The 22,699-nt window shown below is 39.4% G+C and overlaps 1 protein-coding gene across 1 annotated transcript in view; it reads left to right on the top strand.

The window, feature by feature from the left end:
- Positions 1 to 21,556, top strand: part of ADGRD2 (adhesion G protein-coupled receptor D2) — an 80,213-nt gene extending 58,657 nt beyond the window's left edge. Inside the window, exons 24-26 of the mRNA XM_053473854.1 lie at positions 152 to 210; positions 13,234 to 13,264; positions 21,192 to 21,556. Coding sequence (XP_053329829.1) covers positions 152 to 210; positions 13,234 to 13,264; positions 21,192 to 21,199 — 98 coding nt within the window. The 3' untranslated portion in view covers positions 21,200 to 21,556. The remainder of the gene's footprint in view (positions 1 to 151; positions 211 to 13,233; positions 13,265 to 21,191) is intronic.
- The last annotated feature ends 1,143 nt before the right edge of the window (positions 21,557 to 22,699 follow it).

The following is a 22,699-nucleotide window of genomic DNA, read 5'->3' as shown; positions in this document are numbered from 1 at the left end:
ACTATGAAAGAGAATTTACAGAGAATTACATATAGTGTAAGCAATCTCATTCAATCATGTATATGTGTGTTAGCAATGCTAAGTCAGATATTTCCATAAAACTATGTATATTAAGTCATATAGTAATCGTATGACTTTATTTCTCTTTCAGGAAATATAGTTGTTAAACATCCAGTGAACATTTCCTCTATTATGCCGTCTGACAAAACAGTAAGTATTAAGGTTGTCAACTGATGTACTTATGTTATATTTCCTCTGTTTATAGCCATAGTTTGTCTAGTGCAAACTTTGCTTAAGGATTAAAAGCAAAGTGCATCTGCAATCCGTAAAACACATGTGGCTGATGTGAGGGGTTTTATCTCCTTCAATGCCAGGGGTATTTGGTACTTCAAGTCCCAGAGCAATTTTGCCATAAATTGGTTCAGCCATTATTCCTGTGAACAGTGCACCCATGTAAACTATATATAGTTTTCTCAAGGAGAGATAGCACTTTCTTTTGATACCAAAGGTAAAAACTTTTAATATATTTTCCCATCTGAATCCTTAGTGAAATTGACAGAAAATACCATCAAAATGTATCAGTTCATTAGTGTGTTGATTGGGATTTTTGGCGCAGGGTATGTGTTATATCAGAGAAATTAGCCTCACTTGTTCAACTACATCTCCAGATTATGGAAATACTCCACATGAATAGGATTTTTTGGGGGTTTTCTGGATATTACAGGGCATAAGTAGGAACATGCATGTTCACGATTCCAAACATGAGATTTTCACGTTTTGCCTTAGTGACTCTGTCTCATTTGGGTCTGTTTAGCACCCCCTCAAAAACCACCCTATAAAACCATATATTGCTGTAAAGCAGACACCCCAGGAGTAGTTGGAAACAGTATTTTCACACAGCTATTTCAATACCATTCACTGCCAAAGTTAGTTGTAGGAATAATTTTCTGCACATGTTGTAGCAACATGTCTGTGTTGCATTGGTTACATGTTATGGCAGAGAAATTCAGCCAAAATTGTTAAGCAGCATCCCGTACAGCACATACATGTTGATTATGGTAACCTGGGGAGGCAAATGGCCACCTTTTTGTTACCATGTCTTGGTCTTTCTCAACACCAGGTACGGCTGTAGACACTGATCAGAAACATCTACACCTGCAATGTTCCTGTTGTACTCGGTGATGCACTGAGGTTTGAGAACCTGTGCATCACCTTCCCTACATACACTGACAGGTACCCCTCTATCATTGTGTATAGTGGAGAGGATATACATGTCCTTCTTGTCAGTGTACCTGAGGGCCAACAGCTCGTTATTGCGCAACTTCTTGGGAAAACCTTTACATATTTTCCTCACAGTGCCACATACTGGGGTCTCTCCTAAAATTCAAAAAAAAATCTAGGCTGGTGTAAAATATATCCACCTAGAGGTGGTAGCCCTTATTTAAATAGGAATGAGCAGGTCCCACACCACCGTCCCACTGTAATATTTGCAAAAGTATGTTCCAGCCAATCAGATTAGCAGTGTTCAAATTGTGTGATGATATATACCATATCTAGTTTCAGTAGAGGCAGTTGGACTTTGGTAGTCTCTACGTGAGCAATAGTTATTTACGCATTTCTTTTGTTTTTAATCTGTAATAACCCTACACCAGTTTACTCACCGGTACCTGAGTTTTATTAGTACATATGCCTAGCATAACAAAATATTACATGGTGTCAGAAAGAAACAGGTATTTTCTATCAACATGGATACAGCTGGCATCCCCACACCCACAATAAACTGGGAATCTGGTAATTTATCTAAAGCATTGGCAGAAGTTCAGATAACACGAAGATCTCATGTTCAGCAGAGTGAGGATGAAAAATGCAATTACTTTCTACTATGGGTTGGTGAAAAGGGCAGATACATTTTCAATACATGTGCCTTACCAGCAGACGGTGCTATGTCATCAAATCAGATTAAGACCATTTTGAAGCATAGGTCGAGCCCACAGCAAACGTGATATTTGCACGATACCAGTTTCATGTTTCAAGTACAGAAGGCTCAGGAACCCTTTGAGCAGTTTTTGACAGACTTGCGGCTCCTTGCTCGGGACTGCAATTATGCTCAGAGCGATGAGATGACTGCATTGTCTTTGGCATACACTCACCAAGGGTAAGAGAGAAATTGCTAAATGTAGGGTCTGAGTAAAAGCTGGAAAAAGCGATGGAGATGGACAGCAACCGGTATTCTTCTACGTGCAACTTAAGGACCACTCATTCCACAGATGGTATTGGGTACTTTTCTTTGCTGTACCCTAGATGCTAGAACTTGCTATTGGGCTATTAAGCTCACTGAAGGATCCTCCAAACTCACTACTTTCCACACAGTCTTTGGACGATACAGGGGTGTCGAGCGTAACTCCAGAAAAAGCATAATTTGTGCCGCAGAAGTCAGTTACTTTAGGCATCTCTTCACAACTGATGGAATAAAACCCAATTCTACTAAAATCACTGCTGTGAAAAACATGGAGCCACCAAGAGACAAAGGTAGACCTGAAACAATAGAAGGCATTATCAATTACCTTTCAAAATTTCCATGCAAACTTTATGACATCATCTCACTGTTGCAATAACGTCTAAAGGAATCAAGCAAATTTGTTTGGGACACACAGCAAGACTAAGCTTTCAACAAAATAAAAGAACTGCTCACATGTACTTAAAAAAGAACTAAAACTTCAGGCCAATTTCTAATCCAAGCACAGACATTTTCTCCAAGACCTATTTGTCCTAGCTTATATAATAACTGCTGGTGTGGAACTGTGTCAAATGCTTTTGCGAAATCTAAATAGACAACATCTACAGCAACACCCTGATCTATACATTTACTCACAACATCATAAAATGCAATTAAATTGGTCTGACATGATCTGTTCTTCACAAAACCGTGTTGACTCCTACTGATGATATCATTGTTCACAATATATTCCTGTATGCCATCTCTTAATAAACTCTCAATTTTCCCACCACAGATGTTAAGCTTACAGTTCTGTAGTTCCCAGGCTCAGATTTGGAACCTTTTTTAACTCCTTAACGACAAAGCTCGTACATGTACATGCATATCACTCCTTAATTTTGTGGCATTAATGTACTTAAAAATCTTTTTGGATTTGTTTTGCTCTCCTTGGCTATCATCTTCTCGTTGTTAAATTTAGCCAGTCTAATAGCCCTTTTGATAAAATATTAATTAAAAAGTAGGCCTATTTAGTGAGGAAATACCGTACCTATTTTTAAATGGATCTGAGATTAGGGATTGTTGTTTTATTTAGGGATGCACTGATAGCATTCTTTTAAGTAAAAGGCTTTGTCAGCTGGTGTCCATGAAAAGCAGAATAAAGGAGAGGACAATGAGACTTGGGTCCCAAATCAGTAACCCATAATCTTTAGAACCAACCCTGTCTGTCTGCACAATGGTACCCTGCAAATGTTTTCTGCACACCCATTCTACTGTGCCAAGATGTTATGGCAGGCCACTTCTCCATGTGTGCAAAATTAACTGCAGGGTCAAATATGGCACATGTCAATGTAAAACAAATACAAGCATGACCACCTGGCAAACAACTTCAAACTCTCACCATAATCATTTACACAAAACTGTCCTAATTCAGGCTTCCCAGGCAGCTACCTGGGGCAATCCTGTGTTCATTTGTTTATATATTGTACAACTGTCACCTGTGTTTCTCTTGCCAGGAAAAGAGCATGTCCTTGGCATTTGGCTGGGCGGAACCTTATATTTTGGGGATTGCTGTGTCGATAAAACATTAGTCTTTTTTTAAGCTGTTAAGTAAGTTTCACATGTTCAGTGTGAGTAATTTTGCAATAAGAGGCAGGGACAGGTTTGGGAAGATTAGCTTATCATCAACAGAAGCTTCGCTGTAATCCTTCTGATTATTTCAAATCAAGGATTGTTTAAAAACCGTCTTCTTTATCTAACGAGTTCTTTGGAAATTGGATAAAACGTGCTTGCTGCTTGTAGACACTAAGCTGTTGGAAAATTACAAGCAATGTCCGTTTAATATTTAATTATATTAAGTAATATATTATCTGTGAGGGGAAAAAATCAGTCTTGGTCAGTAAACCTTTTCTCGTTTTTGGATGATCAGGTCACAAATGAATTTATCTATTATGTTTAACCAAGAGATAATTTCACACGAGTTCTTTTTGAACTTGTCAAACTGCCCTTGGACACATATTTCTGTTTTAACTAAATTGTGATTGCTTGAGAGTTGGCAAAACATATGAGTTTCCTGCAGATGTAGGGCATGAAGGAGGAGCATCATTTTTCAAGTTTCAGGCAAAGACATGCAAATTCTAATAGAGCTAGAATGCCTTTGTCTGAAAGTTGCAAAGTTTAAAGTTAGAGCCTCAACCTTAGTCAAGTCTGGTCAGCCAATTTAACCTTTTACTCAATTGACCACTATACTTTTTAAGTAAACTGTTATTTATAATTAAATTAGTTTTCACTAGGTCTCTTATATAAACTATAATTGTTAATCCATGGCTGACAGACCTATTTTCTTAAATTGTTGTTTAAGGACCAGAGCTCTTTTTGAAAAAAAAAATCTGTGTGTGTGTTTAACTGTACCTTTCCTCTTTCTCATTTAGTGCACCCACACAAATTATATATTATTTTTTCAAGGAGAAGTTAGGCTTTCTTTTGATACCTTTTTTTCTAAAAAAAAACAAAAAAACATTTTTTTGACATTTTTTTTAAAAAAAAATATTTTATATAATCAGATCAGATATAAATGAGTTAAAACCCAGAACTGACGAGTTAAACAAGTTAAAACACAGAATTTATCAGAGACACATAAGTAAATATTAAATAATGTATTGGCCTGATTATAGGCCGCACTTGCTTCCCCCAAGTGGGGGTGCGGCCAATAATGGGGGTTTAGCGCAGGGATGCGCATTCTTTACCGTTTTTTTTGTCCTTTTCATTTAGCCCTGCCGGGGGCAAGCAGCAGGGTAAGGATCCCGATCCCCTGCAGCGCTGCAGGGGACCTGGATCTTCCTCTCTGGCAGCTGGTGAAAGTCTGTGCGATGCAGACAACCCCCGCTCCCGGCACTTCGGCTGGGGCTTCTATGAAGAAGTGCCTGTGTGACATGACCTTCCAGTGTTCCACCATAGAAGCCCTAGCAGGAGTACCAGCCAGCAGCAGTGGGGGTTATCTGAGCAAATCGCGCAGACATTCACAGGCTGCCAGAAATAAGGATCCCCGCAGGGCTGCAGGGGACCTGTATCCTCCTCTCTGGCAGCCAGTGAACGTCTGTGCGATGCGCGCAGACAACTTCCACTACTGCCGACACTTGCAATGGGGCTTCTATGACGGAGCACCAACATAGAAGCCCCGGCGAAAGTGGTGAGCAGCAGTCTATGCACATCCCGGAGACGTCCACCGGCTGCCCCATAACTTGGGGGGGGCAGAGTGGCATTTCTGGGGACATACAGCATATCTGGGGTGCATGAAGCATATTAGGGGAGCAGAGTGGCATATCTGGGGGCATTAAGCATATCTGGGGAGCAGAGTGGCATATCTGTGGGGGCAGAGTGGCATATCTGGGGGGCAGAGTGACACATTGGGGACAGAGTGGCATATCTGGGGGGGGCAGAGTGGCTTTTCTGGAAGGGGCCGTGTGGCATATCTAAGGGGCAGAGTGGCATATCTGGGGGGCATAAAGCATATCTGGGGGAGTAGAGTGGCATATGTAGGGGGCAGAGTGGCATATCTATAAGTACGGTGCATTATGAATTGAGGGGGGACCTTAAAATGGCTCTTGGTTTTCCAAATTTCTGTTTGTATATAACCTATGCTGACTATGCTGTATAATAGATACCAAACATGGTAAAATACATGTATTCCTGTTCATTAGATAAAATACTGTATAACCATTCCACTCGTGTATTTTTTCTTTAAAAAAAGGGTGCGGCCTATAATCGAGCCAATACGATAGTTCAATTTATTTCTATGGTAAGTAAAATGCCAGGAAACAGATGACCAAATAAACACACCAGGACAGGCTCTGCCACACCGACACCCAAACACACACACCAGGACAGGTTCTACAACACCACTCACACCCAGACAGACTAAGCTACAACAAAAAAAGGATTTTCCACACTGCTTTGTTGTTAACCGTTCCTTGTGTTTCTACCCCCTTGTGTATTGCCCGCAGCCAGAACTATGTGTATTTATGCCTCTAGCCTGTCCCTCCCTTTAGTATTGATTTATGTAATGGCCCCCAGCTGCCCCCCTTGTGTATTGATGCCGCCAAGCCATGCCCTGCAGTATGGGGGGGGTGTATATCTGACCAATTGGTTTCCTTCCATGAGTCTATTGTCAGGGTCCAGGTACCGAACCCAGACAAAGCCACTCACCTGAGTACCCGCTATCCGCGGGTACCGGATCCAGCGGATAGCGTCTCCTGCTTCCTCCCATGCTTCCAGCATCACTGCTTCTAAGCGCGCGTCCTCAACAAACTTTATGCGTCCCCGAAGGGAGACGATGGGGAACGCGCTTGGGTGATGTCACCCACGGAGGCGGGGCATCCACCGAGCGGCAAGTTTAAAACCCATCACTGAGCAGTGATCAGTGCTCCCATTTATTGGGCCGAGTACCGCTGTTTAGTTTGTTGTATCCTATCCTCCACTGACCTCCAGAATCCTGACCTTGGCTTCTAAACAGCTCTCTCTGATTTCCTGTGTACCGACCCTGGCTATTGATTCTGGACTACGCTGATTTCTGTGACCCTGACCCCGGCTAACGTATACTGGACTACGCTGTATTTGGTGATCCTGACCCTGTTTATGCTCTTTCAACTGAGGTTTTCCTGCATACCGGACTCCTCCATCTCCCAAACCTTACATCTATACATCCTCCATACTGCAGAGCAGCATTTTATCTGGGCTAGTCAGCAATATGTAAAAGTTATTTGTCCTGGAAAACATGGCTGATGTGGTCACCCTAATGACCCCACACCCTTGTGTATTGCTTTCAGCTAGCCCCATATTGTATATTTATCCCACCATCCGCCCCCCTTCAGTACTGATTTATGTGATGCACCCAGCTTGTGAATTAATGCTCCCAGACTCTTGAACCCAGATTGCATCCACAGGACCTGCCCAACACCCATATTGGAAGCAAACAGCCTCCCTGTGCCATGCTCCTCCCCACTTACACATCCATGCTATCACACACATATTCATTCATTTGCTCATCCACAAACATGCATTCACTCATTCATATATTCATTCACCCATACAAATATACTCATTATATATTCATTCTTAGATATTCACTCATTCACAGATACGCATCCCCTCATTCACAGATACGCATTCCCTCATTCACAGATACTCATTCATTCCCTCAATCACACATACTCATTGCTATGTGCAAAAGAGAGCATCAAAAAGGTTGGTGAGCTTACATTCTGTTTAGTTTAGACCCTGGGTAGTGAAGGATTTCTATGTTAGTAAGTGTTCAGATGAGCTAGGCTTTTGTTTATAGGTAAATTTTGTTCTGTATAAGCCTGTTAAAATCTGAATACTTGGATTACAAATAAATTGTGGTTGATTACCTCACCGAGACTGTGGCTTTACTACCCTAGAGCACCGTGCTGTTTGGTGCCCTGTGTGGGTGCAAGATCACAATATATATATATCCTTGTGGGAAGTTGGGATAAAATTTGTGATTTAGAATGGAATGTTGCAACACATATTTTCAGCCAGTTGGTCCTCAGTAATAGTGGAGTTGCTTTTTCAACTTAAATTAGATGCTCATTGTCCAAGATTACAAAGACAGAAAAAAAAACAGACAAAATCATCTCCAAAGCAACTACAACACATTATTAAGTTTGAGCAAAGTATCAGATTTGGGAAAAAAAACATATATGAGAATAGCATCTGACCTTATCCATTTGGATCACCATTTGGCTGCCTCACATACAAAAAACACATGAACAAAGGATACCTTATGAGGGGTAAATTTAAGTCATAGCCATGCATCTTTCTAAGGAATGGATTAAGCATGAGGAATATAATGAATAAAACAAAATGTGGGCTACCTGCAGAATGGCTGAATATACATTACAGCTTTTAGAATATTGCTTCACACATTTTGTTTGGAGGTTTAGAGAAATACACATACTCTTCTACACGAAATTAGACACCTTATATGGAGTCCCTTGAACCAGTAGTTCCCCATCATCTTCCACAATAGCCGTCAGATTTCTAGAACAGTCCACTTCATACTCATAATGGCAAGGATAATTGAAATGGTTTGACTGTATCACATCCATTAAAAAATCTGTTCATTGTTAAATTAATTATTGCCTTGACTCCTCTGATGTCAACAAGCCAGAAAAAAACCCCACAGTTTTAAATTATTTCTTGTTTACATATCAATTATGCTTTGTTTTACAGGATTGAACATTCTCTTCAATGTGTCCTCACTATATACAGTATGTATATATGTGTGTGTGTATATATATATATATATATATATATATATATATATATACTTTAGTCATGCATTTTTAACTACATAAAATTAACTAAGCTCTTTGAAGTAAAGAACATGATTGAAATATGATTTTAAAAAAACTTTAAAAAAAATATATATATATTAGACCCTGCTGCCAATATATATTAATATTAGACCCTGTTGACAATATATATTAATATTAGACCCTGCTTACAATATATATATTATCCTGCTGACAATACATATTATATATAAAAATTGGACCCTACACACACACCCTATATTTGCAGGATACATAAATAATAATACATAAATAATGTATAGAAACATAGCAATGCAGGTATAGATCAACACATTAACACACAAACACAGCTTTGCATGTATGGATCAATTACAAATTTACATGTGAACTCAGCACTGACGGTATAGATCAGATAAACAGAATCAGACATGCAAATCCTGTATTTGCAGGTATACAAAAATAATGTATGGAAAAAATCCTTTGCAGCTATAGATCAACAGAACACACAAACCCAGCATTGCAGGTATAGATCAACTGGAAATCAGATGTAAACTCAGAACTGAGGGTATAGATCAAGTAAGCAACACATGGAAACAGCACTGCAGGTATTGATCAACTGAATAAGACATACAAACCCTGTATTTGCAGGTATGCATAAATAATGTAAGGAAACATAGCATATGTGGGACTCTGCCCCCCCCCACCGACAAGACTGCAGGAGATTGGTATGTTCCATCACCATGACACAAACCATATACTCATTATAAGGTAACATTAGTGTGGAATGTATGGAAACTGCATCCTTACAGGGATTTTCAGAATGTTATAAGGACAAACTTGTCTGAAGGAGTCCCACATTTTAGAGAATATTCTATTGATTTGTTTCAAACTGCACTACAGGATATTTAAGAATAGGCACTCTGAACTATCAGTTCATTATCAGTTCACTAATCACCTTGATTTTAGTTAAATGTAGTTGATTTTGTCAGTGACTACTCTCACAGACAAATCCAAAGCAGATAACATTTCATATAGTTGGCCAATCTGCAGATTGGCATTATTCCCCGGTCATTACCCCCTACATGCACCACCAGGATATCTGGCTACTTCCCACCCTGGTTCATCTAGAAACCAATTACAATACATTTTGCCACACAAGCCTCAGATTCCCATCCAACTAATCACTACCTATGAACCAGGAACACCCAGCTGCCTGTTTTGTGGTCTGGCCTCTGCCTTGCCGGCTGCCCAAAAGTACACAGACGTGCCCACAGATACATACTAAAACAGCTACAGAGAAAACTATAACTATAACAACCATTCCCAATGAACTGAGTAAATGCAGCCTAACATAGGCATTACAATTAGATTACTGAAAATATCTGAGAGAACCCTTACATGTTGACATCCCAACTAGACATCCCAATCTGGAAGTAATGGGAACCAAATTCCTTCTCCGATAAACAAAACCATCTGAGGCACCTCTGAAGAAGGGAAAGGAACAGAAAATAGTACAATGATGTTCCATCAGCATGAATCACAAAGGAACCATCTTCCACTGGCTGCATCTACAAATGCCTGTGAAAACATGCCACTGGACACAACTCACAATCAGGCAAAAGTTACCTATTAGCCCATCTTATCTCCACTTTTGTGGTGGCTGCAATGACCTGAAAAGCCGTGCCCTGGCTCTTTTTACTTTTATGTTGATGCCCTGACCCAATCTCCATTGAACAGGATCCCTCGCTGAGGTACCGGATAAACCTGTCAACCCAACCAAGACCAGGGAGCCACTGAAGATGTTCCCTTTCTATTGCTTGCATCCTTGCTTGACCCATGCAAACAAGGAGGGGTACGGAAATGGAGTACCCCAAATCTAAGAATCCAAATGCGGAAACTCTCATTATCACCAACCCCCTGCCCTGTTGTCTGCATAAAAGGAGATAGGAAAGGAAGAGTAAGCATAGTTGGAAAAAGACTAAATTGTGGCCATCCATCCCGATTGCACCATTCTAGACTGAGCAGTCACAAGTGTTTCCCCTTGAAAGTCTGCCGCAGCCTGTTTTCTGCCCCAAACACGAGTGCTCGTCCTGGTAAATGGAGAGGGGAAGCAAGAGGAAGCAGAGAAAAGAATGGGGAGAGCATAGAAAACACAAAGGAATAGGGGGGCAAATGGAGGATAGACGCCTGGGAACAACTGGATCTCTGGCACTGTACTGCTTGTCTACCTAGAACACCTTCCTGGCACAGAAACAGGAGGCTGAAATTATCAGGAGGTCTGGGCACCCTCCAGCTGGGGGCTCTAAAGGGAGTAGGAAAATGTAAAGACTTGCCAGTGAGCTGCACAAGTAATAATTCAGGATTCTGATTAATCCTTCTATGCATTTGGATGAAAAAAAGGTAAACTATAGTGTGACGCTTAGCTGTCATATCCCTGGAGTGTACCTTCGCTTTCTGTGGCAACAACCTATTGATACCTGATTTTGTGTCACATTTCTATAAAATAAATTATACATGAGTTATTGCAATAGTTATAGGATAATATATTTTTAGTTTTTATTCTTATTTGTGTGTATGTATGTGTAGGTGTTTGTGTGTGAGCATGGAGTGTGTTAGAATGAATGTGTACGTGTGTGTTAGTAAGATATGAGTAAGTGTGTGTAATTTGTGTGCTTTTACATGTGTGTGCCAAAGTGTATGTTGGAGATGGGGCAAGGGACACAGAAGGCACAGACAAGTTGTTTGGGGGCAATGATGGCACAGACCAGCTGTTGGGGGCCCTGGGGCAATTTTCCCACCAGGGCCCTGTGTTTTCTAGTTAGGCCCCTGCATATGCCCTATTTCTCCATGTATAAGATGCTCCCATGTATAAGATAATTTTGGGGCCCGCAAATTACACTTCTATCATGCCCAGGTTCCAGGATGAGTGTGATGTTAGCTGTGTTGGAATCTGGGTATGCCTGGGCATGATAGGAGTGTTATTGCTGTTATGTATATTTAATATAGTAATCACACTCCTGTCATGCACAAGCAGCCAACACATGCACATTACTTTCAGCCTCCCTGTGCCCTGCCCCCCTACTTACACATCCATGCTATCACACATATTCATTCCCCCATTCACGCAGACTCACACACCGTCCTCCACCCTTACCTGAACTGCAGATCTTCCGGTGCCGCTCGCAGACTTTGTTTTCCTCTGCGTTTTTCGAACTCAGAGTGAACTCCTCTTGTCCCGGCCAGGGCAGCAGGAGCAGGAACGGAACGGAGTACATTCACATGACTCCACTGGATTCTTGTGTCTCCTTGACGGAACAAGAGACGCTGCTGAGCAACACAGAGGAAAGCAGAAAAAAAATCTACAACCACGGTATAAGACGCACCCTGTTTTTACACCCCAAAAAAAGGTGTGTCTTATACATGGGGAAATACGGTACTTGTGCATGCTGTGGTCCTAATTTTATTTTTTTCACTCCTATATTTACTATTGTCCCTTTGGTTTATGGATTTGTACATATCATATCTGAACATACCTTTTGTGCATAATTAACTGTGTGTAATACAGTATATCAAAAATATGAAAGCCCAAATAAACATAAAAAATTGAAAAGCAAACCCGGGTGCCAATTATATCCTTGACCTCTGTGCCGGCCACTTATGCTGAAAAAGCTGTTTGGTGCTCTTTGGTGGCAATTTACAGTGGGGTTTCATCCTTTCAGAACTATAGAAACCTAGTGTTAAACATCTTATGATAAAGTGTTTATTTTTCAGCAGTTACCATGGGTGAATTATAAATGTTTTATAGAAAGAATAAATATTGTTTGAGATCTGAGGAGAAATCATTAGAATGGTATACTGGCAGTATCTGTATATATGTATCTATGTTTTTTAATATCTATTGTCCTATTTTTAAGCAAATCCTAAGCAACAGTAGAATTAATAAATGTCAAGTAATTTAAATGAATTATATATGAAATAGAATTTTAGTAATAAGTGTCAGCTCTTGTTAAACCTGATATCTATTGAAATTTTCAAGGTTTTTCATTTTGTGGCTTCAATACTTGTTCTGCATTATATTCTGAAAGATCTGCTATAGATGTAATAATAATGCTGACATTAAAATGTCAAATGTTAAACAAAAGCTCTTTACACATTGATTCCTTAGGACTGATATATGTTGATAGTAAAAATAATGTTTTATAATTTCATTGTTCTGATAATCCATGTCTGTAAACTAGAATTCATTTTAATTCTTACTATGCTTTTATATGATGTTTAATTTGTCTATGTAAGGTGCACGTTTCTTGTATAATTTATTTGTGCGGTATATTGTTTTTCTGTAAAGTGCATAATGATATAGTGGAAGTTTATGGGTGCAAGGGCCATTTAAGCAATGCAACACCTACGGATCCACTGGTCATCATTGTCAGCACCTACCATCTCCTTTTGCTTGCTTACCCCATAAGGTATTTCCTGAAAAGGCATTGTGGAGCATTCCATTGTCATGTTGTTTTTCCTTGCCACTTCTTTTACTTTTAATTAAGGTCTATTCACTAAGAGGTCAAGTTGTCAGGGCTTATTTTATTTCCCCCACCGCATCGTGCAAGCTTGAGAGGGCCAATGCAAGAATTAATTTATGAGTTCGATGTTTATACATATATGTAATCACAATGTTTCCTTTTTTAGGCTGTTGAACTCACTGCCTTCAAAACGTCAGGTATGTTCTATTTAATTGGAGTTAATTTTTTTTAAAAAAATGTTAGACTGTAAAATGCAATTAATGTTGCCCCTCATTCTTAACCAATCCCTTATCACAACTCCAGTATGGTGAGGTTTGGGACAGGTGGTGTTTTTTTTAAAGAAATCCCCATACTAAAATGTTTTCATAGCTGGAGAGGAGGAAGTATAGAACTGATGTGAGTTATGCTGTACAACCATCAATGTCTGGCTCAGTATATAGTGATTGGAGTTAAGCTGTACCACTGCTTTGATGAAGTCATTGATACATTTGCAATTTATTTTTGCCGAATGATCACTTTGGACTTGTGTTCTTTTGGGTTTTGTTATTATAGAAAGCTGTATTATCTGTCAATGTTATTTTGTTAAACGTATTTAATTTATTCAATACATTTTTATTTTAAAGTGGGGGTGCCACATATAGGATCCACCAAATACCGTAGGTATGCCCTTGCACCCTCCACCCCTGTGCCAGGCTGAATATTTTCCCTTTAAATCCAATTCAACCCTGGGCAGAGAGTTGTCCAAAGACTATGTCACCGCTCCCATGACTTACTTTTATTTAATGGTCCTGGCTCAGCCAGTTAAACAGGCTTCCTCGAGTCTTTGGTGCTCAGGGAAGCTGAAACTCCAATGCGCATGCATGCATGCAAGGAGTGCATGTTGAAACACTTAGCCCAGGATAAGTGGAGCGGCTGTTCTTTGACTCTGCATGCGCAAGCTACGCAGGCTGCACAGTTACGCTCAGGCAGTGTAGTAACACCACTTACTGAATACGAACAGTGTGCACTGTATAGGTAGGCAAAGGTCATGTGGGCTTCTTGCTATAAGGCAATTCCCGCCTACAGTCTCAATGAGCCTTTGTACTTCCTAGTTTTAGTTCTTGTTTGCAGTGACAGTAAATATTTTTTAGATTGAGTTTCCGTATTTATATATTTATGTATGTAAAATTATTTGTGCAATATTGCTGTAGTTTATAATTGCTGCCCATGTTATTTAATTTTTAGCAGGATCAGGCCAGGTTAACAACTTTTTAGAGTGAATAAGGCAAGGATTGCCAAATGTAAAGGATAACTCTATCTTTATGGGCTAAATGTGATGTGTGGTTATTAGCATGCATGTGATAATAGTAATTAAGTTAGAACACTAAACCTATACAGCCCCAAATTATTTGAAGGTAATGGTATTAGCAAAATGCTACTAGCCGAGAGTAAGTCACTTGCCTGTACTTGTAGTTTTGAAAATGATTACATCTAACAGCTAAACCAATTAGTGATTCAAACAATTCAAAGCATATTAAAACTGAAATTATATACAAAACGTCATCTCTGAAAAATGTTTTATAAAAAGGCCCGCTGATTCAGAGTTCCAGGCTTTAAAAGGTGTTTGAATATATCACATTTTTAATCTATTTAGTACAACAAAGAGCATAGAGTGAAAACTGGTTGTCATTTAAATACTACACAATAAACAAAAGACTTTGCATATCTCATACCTGATCATCCTTGTACACCATGAAAATCCACTATGAATGCAAAACAGTGTATTAATGGTTAGAGCTCAGTGAAATTCTGAATATTAATGTAATTTTCTTTTAAGGATAAGCACTCAACATAATATTCCAAGCTCCGCAATCACTGTGAAAGAGCGTCCCTCTATTGAACTTGCAAATTAAAATATTTCAGGGACAGGTAGTTCCAGGAAGTTTCCTGTGTGTATTCTAATTAATGCAAACAGCAACCAAATTTTAATTAGTAATGACAGCAAGTTAATTTAATTGACTTGAAACACTGGGAAATGGGATTCATGTTAAAATCCATGGCAGTGTTACAAATGGATAGTATGTAGTAAGTATGTAGTAAGCTGTTAAAATAGAAGGCTTTTTTGGGAGAGGGGAGGTTGTGTGGATTTTTTTGCCCATTTTTGTTTCAGCCTTGCCAGGGTGAATGTACTTTTTGCTCTACCTGAGGCCTCTAACCTAGCAGCACATAGTCAACGGTGCATTGTGGTGGCTGTTGTAAGTGGTTAATTAAGAACCCAGGCATTAACATGGCATTAAAATGCTCTTACAGACTTTTAACTCAAGACGCCAAAGCCATTAGTCTCCGCAGGCTAAGTTGCTCCAAGCTGTACCATGCCCTGTGCTTTGCCAGGTACAGCTTGGAGCAACTGGGCCTGGGGCCTGCTCCAGGAGTTAAAGGTCCATACGAACGGCAGCAGGCGTCAGGAGTTAAAGGTCCGTACAAACAACTCTATTGGTCGCCGGCAGGGGCCTCCTCCAGCATCAACCAATGAAGGACAGCGCAGTGACAGCGACCAATAGAATTGCTCATATGTACCTTTAACTCCTGATGCTGAAACGTGGCCTGGGGAGGTTCCAGGAGTTAAAGGTCCGTATCAGCAACTCTATTGGTCGCCGGCACTGAGCTCATCTGGCATCAACCAATGAAGGGGAGTTGCCGTTCATTGGTTGATGCAGGAGGAGGCCTCTGCCAGCGACTAATGAAGTTGCTTGCACGGACATTTAACTCCTAGAACCTCCCTAGGCCATGTTTTGGCGTCAGGAGTGTCTGGTTGGCGTTCAACCCTTTGTACAATCATATTCCCTCCTCAGAGCTGGGCCTATAGCCCTGTCCATCATAATCACAAGAACAGCTCAAAACATCTAGTGGATCATGCCATCAACATACCAGGTATCCAGCAAATGGTACATTAAAGGCAGTGTTTTAGTTCGTAGTCCTCGTTTAACCTCTTGGGTGTAAGGCGTCATGCGTAATTATTCTCATAGTTTCTTTATGTTTCATTCAATAACCTGAAACCTCGATTGATTGCCTTTGTGTCATGTATCCCTGAAGTGTAAACACTCAAAAATAACCCTGGCCCTTAAGATGTTGGAAATGATATGGGTATTTAGGTATACGATGTCATACTTCAGTGACTACTTTCACATCGATCTTATATAAACTATAAATGTAGAGCATGGAGTTCTGACATCAGTCATCTCAAAACATAGCCAAATGATAAACAGTTAAGTAGCTGCTTATTTCTGGGCAAATACTAACAATTATGTAACACCTGAACCCAAATGCAGATAATACCGAAAACTTTTGAACCTCTTACTATGCTTGCACAAATTGCTTGCATTTGTACAGTTGCAGACAGGAGACAAAAGCTTTATCCAAGACATTCTAAAAGGAGAGCCATGCATACTTTATTTCTGTCTTCATTTTTATTAAATTATTGAAGCCCCCACTGTTGATTTATCAAATTGTAATGTACCATACTAGTTTTCCTCCATATTTAGTAAATATAGAGACTATGATATATTTACTGAAATATCAGCATGGCCTGATTTATGTGGAAATAAGTAGAATCTGAATCACAAAAAAATGGTCTATTTCAGAGGGATTCGCCTCCCATGTGGCCAAAAACAACCAAAGCAATTATGTATCTAAAACATTGTTTAGTATGAAAAACATCTAAAAAAAAATTTAGGAAAAATTAAGAAACAAGGCTTTCCTCAGTTTCACCTATAAACAAACTATACATAGGAAAAAAACAAAAAAAAACAAAATGTCTTTAGCTATTTGTCCTGATTTTGGAAACACCTCATACGCCAAGTATTTTCATGTGTTTTTGGTTATTACAAGGCTTAAATGACATGCATCACTGTTTCCAATTTTTTTAAAAAAATTGATATACTGGGAGTTGAGCCCAATAGCAACCAGAAAAGGCAAACGTGCTGAACAAAAATATGTATATTTTGAAAGTTGACACCCTTTTTATTTAATCACTTCAGCACCAAACTGTGCCTAACACTGCATTAAAAATAGTTTCCATTTATATATACACACAGTAGTTCAGTAGATTTATTTCCTGGGGTACGTGCAAGTACAAGAACAACTCAACCTTCAAGTACAGGAATACTCCACATGCATGTTTTATGGACATTGCACGGTTGAAATTGCAACCTGCGCATTTCAGGTTTTAAACTTGGAATTTTGACAGATTACTTTGTTAGGTCCATTTCAGACACATATTTTAGTTTAACCCCATAGAACTTTATATTTCAAAACCCTGATTAGGGACACATTGGCACGTTCGATTCAACATAAAAACTTGAAAGTTGGTGTAACAAAAAAAAAGCTTTGCATAATCACAATGTAGATATGTAAAACTAAAAGTTCTTGATTTATATTCCGCAATATGTCATAGTTACGTTAAGATATCTCAAACCTGGAATTTTGACAGATCACTCTACTGGGCCCATGTCTCATGTGAGACACAGTAGAGGTCCCTTATGTCAATTCAACCCTATAAAACTATATATTCCCTAAAATCACACCACTTCAAAATTTCAAAGGAACACAATTTGTCTTTCTAGGTGTCAGAATCACAGAATTTTGAGGTTTTTGTTCTTCCTTCTCACATATTTTGGGAAAGTTGCTCCACGTTGGGCTATCTGGAACAAGGAAAAAAAGAAAACAAAAATATAATCTCACAATTCTCCCGAGCACACATATATGTAAGATGTCAGTGTTACATGGTCACAAGAAACCCCTAAATCAGTAGTAAAGTAGTAATTTTTTTCTGCAGTTGAACCAGGATACACACCTCATGCTTTTGGGGGTAACACTAAACATCAAAATAACCCCCCATAAACTATATATTTCCAAAACAGCACAAGGACCTCAAGGACCTTCTGGCCAGTGCTGGATTTTTTACATTTATTTTTATCCAGTCCATTAAAGCACTACATTAACCCCTAATTACAGCAATTGTGGCATTGAAGTTGTTAACGCTGCATGGTTGCTCTCATAGGGCATTTCATCATTACAGAAATATTACTGTTTTGACACCGCACAAGCAAAAGAGGTCGCTCACGTTCTACCACCTGTACTTCTAAGACTATAAATGATTTAACAGCCAACATTTAACATCTTGAAGAACAAAAAATCTCATAGCTTTATAACTGCCCTCTACTGACACATGTGGGATGGAAAAAGCTGTCCTGCATCCCATAAAAACAGACAATTGTGCTTATTTTATACAGGGCCTCTTCTACACCTGCTCCCAGATTCACCCCATTGTCAAATCTATTTCCTCCAACATGTCGTTTACTAAAACAAAAGCGTCAGGCCCGGTGTAGTGTTTTCTTTAGTGGAAGACTACTGATTGTAACACAATGTGTAATTTCCTGATGTTGTAGTTTATGAGATGAAAATGATGGAATTGGCCACATGGAGAATGAAAGTTATGATATTTGAAGTGGCAGTTCTGCTGAAAGTGGAACAATCTCTTAAGGTACTCATTTCATGAGGTCGTAAGGGACAAAAACCAAAAATAAATAAAAACACAAGACTTTACCAACAAACAACAAACCTTTAATTGTAACCATTCATACCTTTGTAACAAATATAGACAACTATATACAAGCTCTTGGCACCTCATTCTAAATGCTTAAAAAAAACCAAGATACATCACATGCCATTGGTAAATATCAAAATAAAATAAACTTTTAAATTGAAAACCCAAAGATTGAAAACAGTCTGAATGAATTGGGAGTAATCTAAATGTCGCTTCAATATCCACTTTAACCAGCAAGGCATCTTTCCCAATAACTCTGACCCACTTTAAAGCATCATCAAATGATGCATAATGCACCGAAAATGTATCCCTGGCTATTTCATTATTTAGAGAACCACCTCGAGGAAAAGATAGATGATGTTTTAATCTAAAAGAACCTGGTTCCTTTTTTGGTACGAAGCCCAGAGGGGATAGATGAAACCATGGAAAGGTGGTTCATTAAAAGGCCCTTCAACCCTACCAAATTCAACTCTTTATTAATTTTAGCTTTACAACATCCTTATTATCATTTGAGATTTTTAATAATGAACCCAAACAAAACCTTCACTTTTATAAACCAGAAAACTTTCCAAAAAAAGTGACAAATTATCTTAGCCATCTGTTTGCTTGGGTACCTGTCTAAAGAGGGGAGCAGTTTTGCTATTCTCACTGGAGTCATTGCTTTCCTGGACCTGCTGTTTTCCTGTATTCTATAAGTTCCTACGAAAACTTCTAAACGCCGGATGACTCCCAGCACATACTGTACATTTATGCCTAAACTTACATGAATTAGGTCATTTACATTGTGACTCATTAAAAGCCCAACAAATACCTTTCTGTCTAGGCTGCTAAGCAACACTACCCACAGATCTAAAACTGTTAACGTGCCTCTGTGGTAACATAATACACATCCTTCATACGCCATGTAACATTTTTATGTACAGATAATTTCTGTCTAACAGTCTCATCATAGTTAAACCATACCCAGCCACCAAAATACAGATAGCCTGCAACCAATTACTAAAAGATCTAACAACTGGTCTATGTCTTTCTTCCTCCTTCTCATGGTTTATAATAATTCCTTAGAAGGTAGCAATAAAGACAATATATCTAAATACTCATCATTCCAAATTTCTTCTTTGACAGTCTTACTTAAATGAAAACAGCGAGACCTCGCAAGACATTATTTCTTTCATACAAGCTGCACTAGCAATATGAGACCTTTAACCAGCATTAAAATCATTATTAACCCAAGCCTGAGCTGGATTCTGGTATTGCATGCGTCTCAAAACACCAACAAGCACTGTAACCGCATCATTTAACTTCTTCATATTAAAATCAGCATACTCGCCAACATCTTCACCAGTTCCACCTTCTGCTCTCAACAAATCCTCCTGATTACCGTCCTGCAGCTGTACAGACCCTGGAACAGCCTGTGCACAATGCCTGTCCAGCCTGTTCAGCTGCCTGCTGCAGCCCTCGCCTGCATCCAGAAGAGCCTTTCTCTGCTTGATGTCTCCTTCACCTTGTAGCGGGCCTTTTTTCCTTCTGTGCAGTCCTCGCAGACCTTCTTCCAGGTTTGTCCCTCACTTCTGACATCACGCAGTAAAAAGCGCTAGCGCCAGAACTTTCTTAGCTTACATAATCTTTCATTTTTTTTAATTTTTATATAACTCCTGACCTTTATATAACCCTTTCTTATTCTCTTTACATAGACATTTGACCTCAACTTGCCCCCACAACCTCATATCACCCTGCCCTAAAGGAGCAGGTTTTTTCATCCCATAATAATGCATTAGAAAAAAATTAGCAGATGACGTGTTTCCAAAATCAGGGCAAATATCTAATACATTTTGTATTTGTTTTTTTTGTTTTGATGTTCTAGAGTATTTTGGTGTGTAATGCTTTGTTAATATCCTGGTCTTTTCATCCTCCATTGAAGACAAAATTGGGAAAAAGTCTCTTTCTAAGAATTAGATATTTAAAGATTTATATCTCAATAAACTGAGACTTAACTTTTATATTGAACATAGTTAAATAAATGATCTTGCTTTGGATAAAAATGATTCAGTCTCCTGAGTGTGCGTTGTAATCCAACCTTAAAAATAAATAACTGAGTTGCAAATTAGCATTGTGAAAGTTTAACAGCACTTGGAACAACTTGTCCTCAAATTGCTTCACTAAGTTCTGTGACATTATTATAAGAGGTATTTCAACTGATGTCCTTCTACAAAGGCCCTAAAAGGAGCATTTTCATGAGCACTAGAAGACGAACAGAACCACCCTAGAATAGAATTAACATCAGGTGTTAATTGTTAAAAGGCAAATATAACTAACATGTGTGATTTGTGTGAAGTGTATAGTTTCACAGCAGTTTTGAAAATGCATAAGCAAATGGGGTTTGCAGATGAAATTCATATAAATGGCGATGCCCCATGAAGATTTAAATGAAGAAAAAAATGATTTGTCTCACTGTTAAATAATGTATTCCTGACTAAGAAGATTTTGCTGAGCATTGGCAAGTAAATTAACATTATTGTGGTTTTTTTTCTTCTCCATAGTATTCTGAATCAACCCAAACATCTCATTCATAGTATCTACAAGCAAAAACATGAAAGTAGGAGCAAGTACATACTATCAAAAGGAGCAGGTTATATATTGCAATGTGAATAGTAAGGAGTTAATGTTTCATCTTAGGTCATTTTCTCTAGTTGCTTGGATGTGTTCAATACATATATAACAGAGAAATTTTGTATTTTTAATTTTATTACTGCATTATTGTATAGCAGATTTTCTTTTTTGTCGGTACATATTCTGGTCAGTGATCATTATATAATGTATTTGCTCGAATTTAAGACAAGGTTTTGCTCTGAAATGCTCTGAAAAATACCCATGGTCTTATATTCAATTTCATTTTATAATTTGACCTCAAATTGTGGTCTGACTTTAAGACTAAGATCCAGATCCCCGCTGCGCTGCAGGTGACCTGGATCATCCTGTCTGGTGCAGGCAACCTCCTCTGCTGCCCGACACTTCAGCCAGGGCTTCTATGTCAGAGTGCTGGCGTGACATCACCTTCCATTGCTCAGTCATAGAAGCCCAAGAGGAAGTGCCATAGCACCAGAGAGGAGGATCCCAACCTCCGCTTCTGCCCAGCACTTCCGCTGGGCCTTCTATGATGGAGCACATGACTTTCCGGTGCTCAGTCATAGAAGCCCCAGCGGAAGTGCCGGATAGCAGCGGAGGTTATCTACTAAGATCACGTAGAGACGTTCACTGGCTGCCCCGACTAGACACCAGGGAGTCTGAAGCATGGGGAACAAGTCTGGGGATGCATTGATAAGTCTAGGGGGGCAGGATGTCATATCAGAGGGCTGGCAGAGTGGCATAAAGGGGGGTATAAGGCATATCTGAGGGGGCAGAGTGACATATCATGGAGGCAGGGTGGCATATAGGCTGTATAATGCATATATAGGGGCGGAGTGACCCCCCAGAATTTGAATATTAATTTAGGAAAGAAGGAAAAAGCCTGAATGTAAGACTTCCCTATAGGAAAATGTTTTACTAGTAAATATTAACTTACATGTAAACAATTTTTCATATTTCATAAAAACTATGATTGAGAAAGATGCATTCTTGTTTTTATTTCCTTTTATTTGCCAACCTGCCCCCCAATTATGTACATCTGCCCACAGTTATGCACATCTGCCCCCAAGGTTTGCCACTCTGCCCCTGGATATGCCTTATACCCCCTGTATGCCACTCTGCCTCTCAGATAAGTATTATACCCCTATGTGCCACTCGGCCCACTGATATGCCACTCTGCCCCACTGATATGACTTATACTCCCCTATGTGCCACTCTGCCCACCCCAGACTTACCAATGCATCCCCAGACTTGCCGCCCCTGCTCCAGACTCCTTGGTGTCTCTTGGGGGCAGCCGGTGAACATCTGCACAATGCGTGTAGATAACCTCTGCTTCTGCCCGGCACTTCCTCTGGGGCTTCTATGATTGAGTACCGGAAGGTCATGTCATGCCAACAGAGATTGCGTCCAGACTTCCACCGGC

This window comes from Spea bombifrons, chromosome 8 (assembly GCF_027358695.1).
Source record: "Spea bombifrons isolate aSpeBom1 chromosome 8, aSpeBom1.2.pri, whole genome shotgun sequence".
Classification (NCBI taxonomy): domain Eukaryota; kingdom Metazoa; phylum Chordata; class Amphibia; order Anura; family Pelobatidae; genus Spea; species Spea bombifrons.
This window is presented reverse-complemented; position numbering and strand designations above follow the sequence as displayed.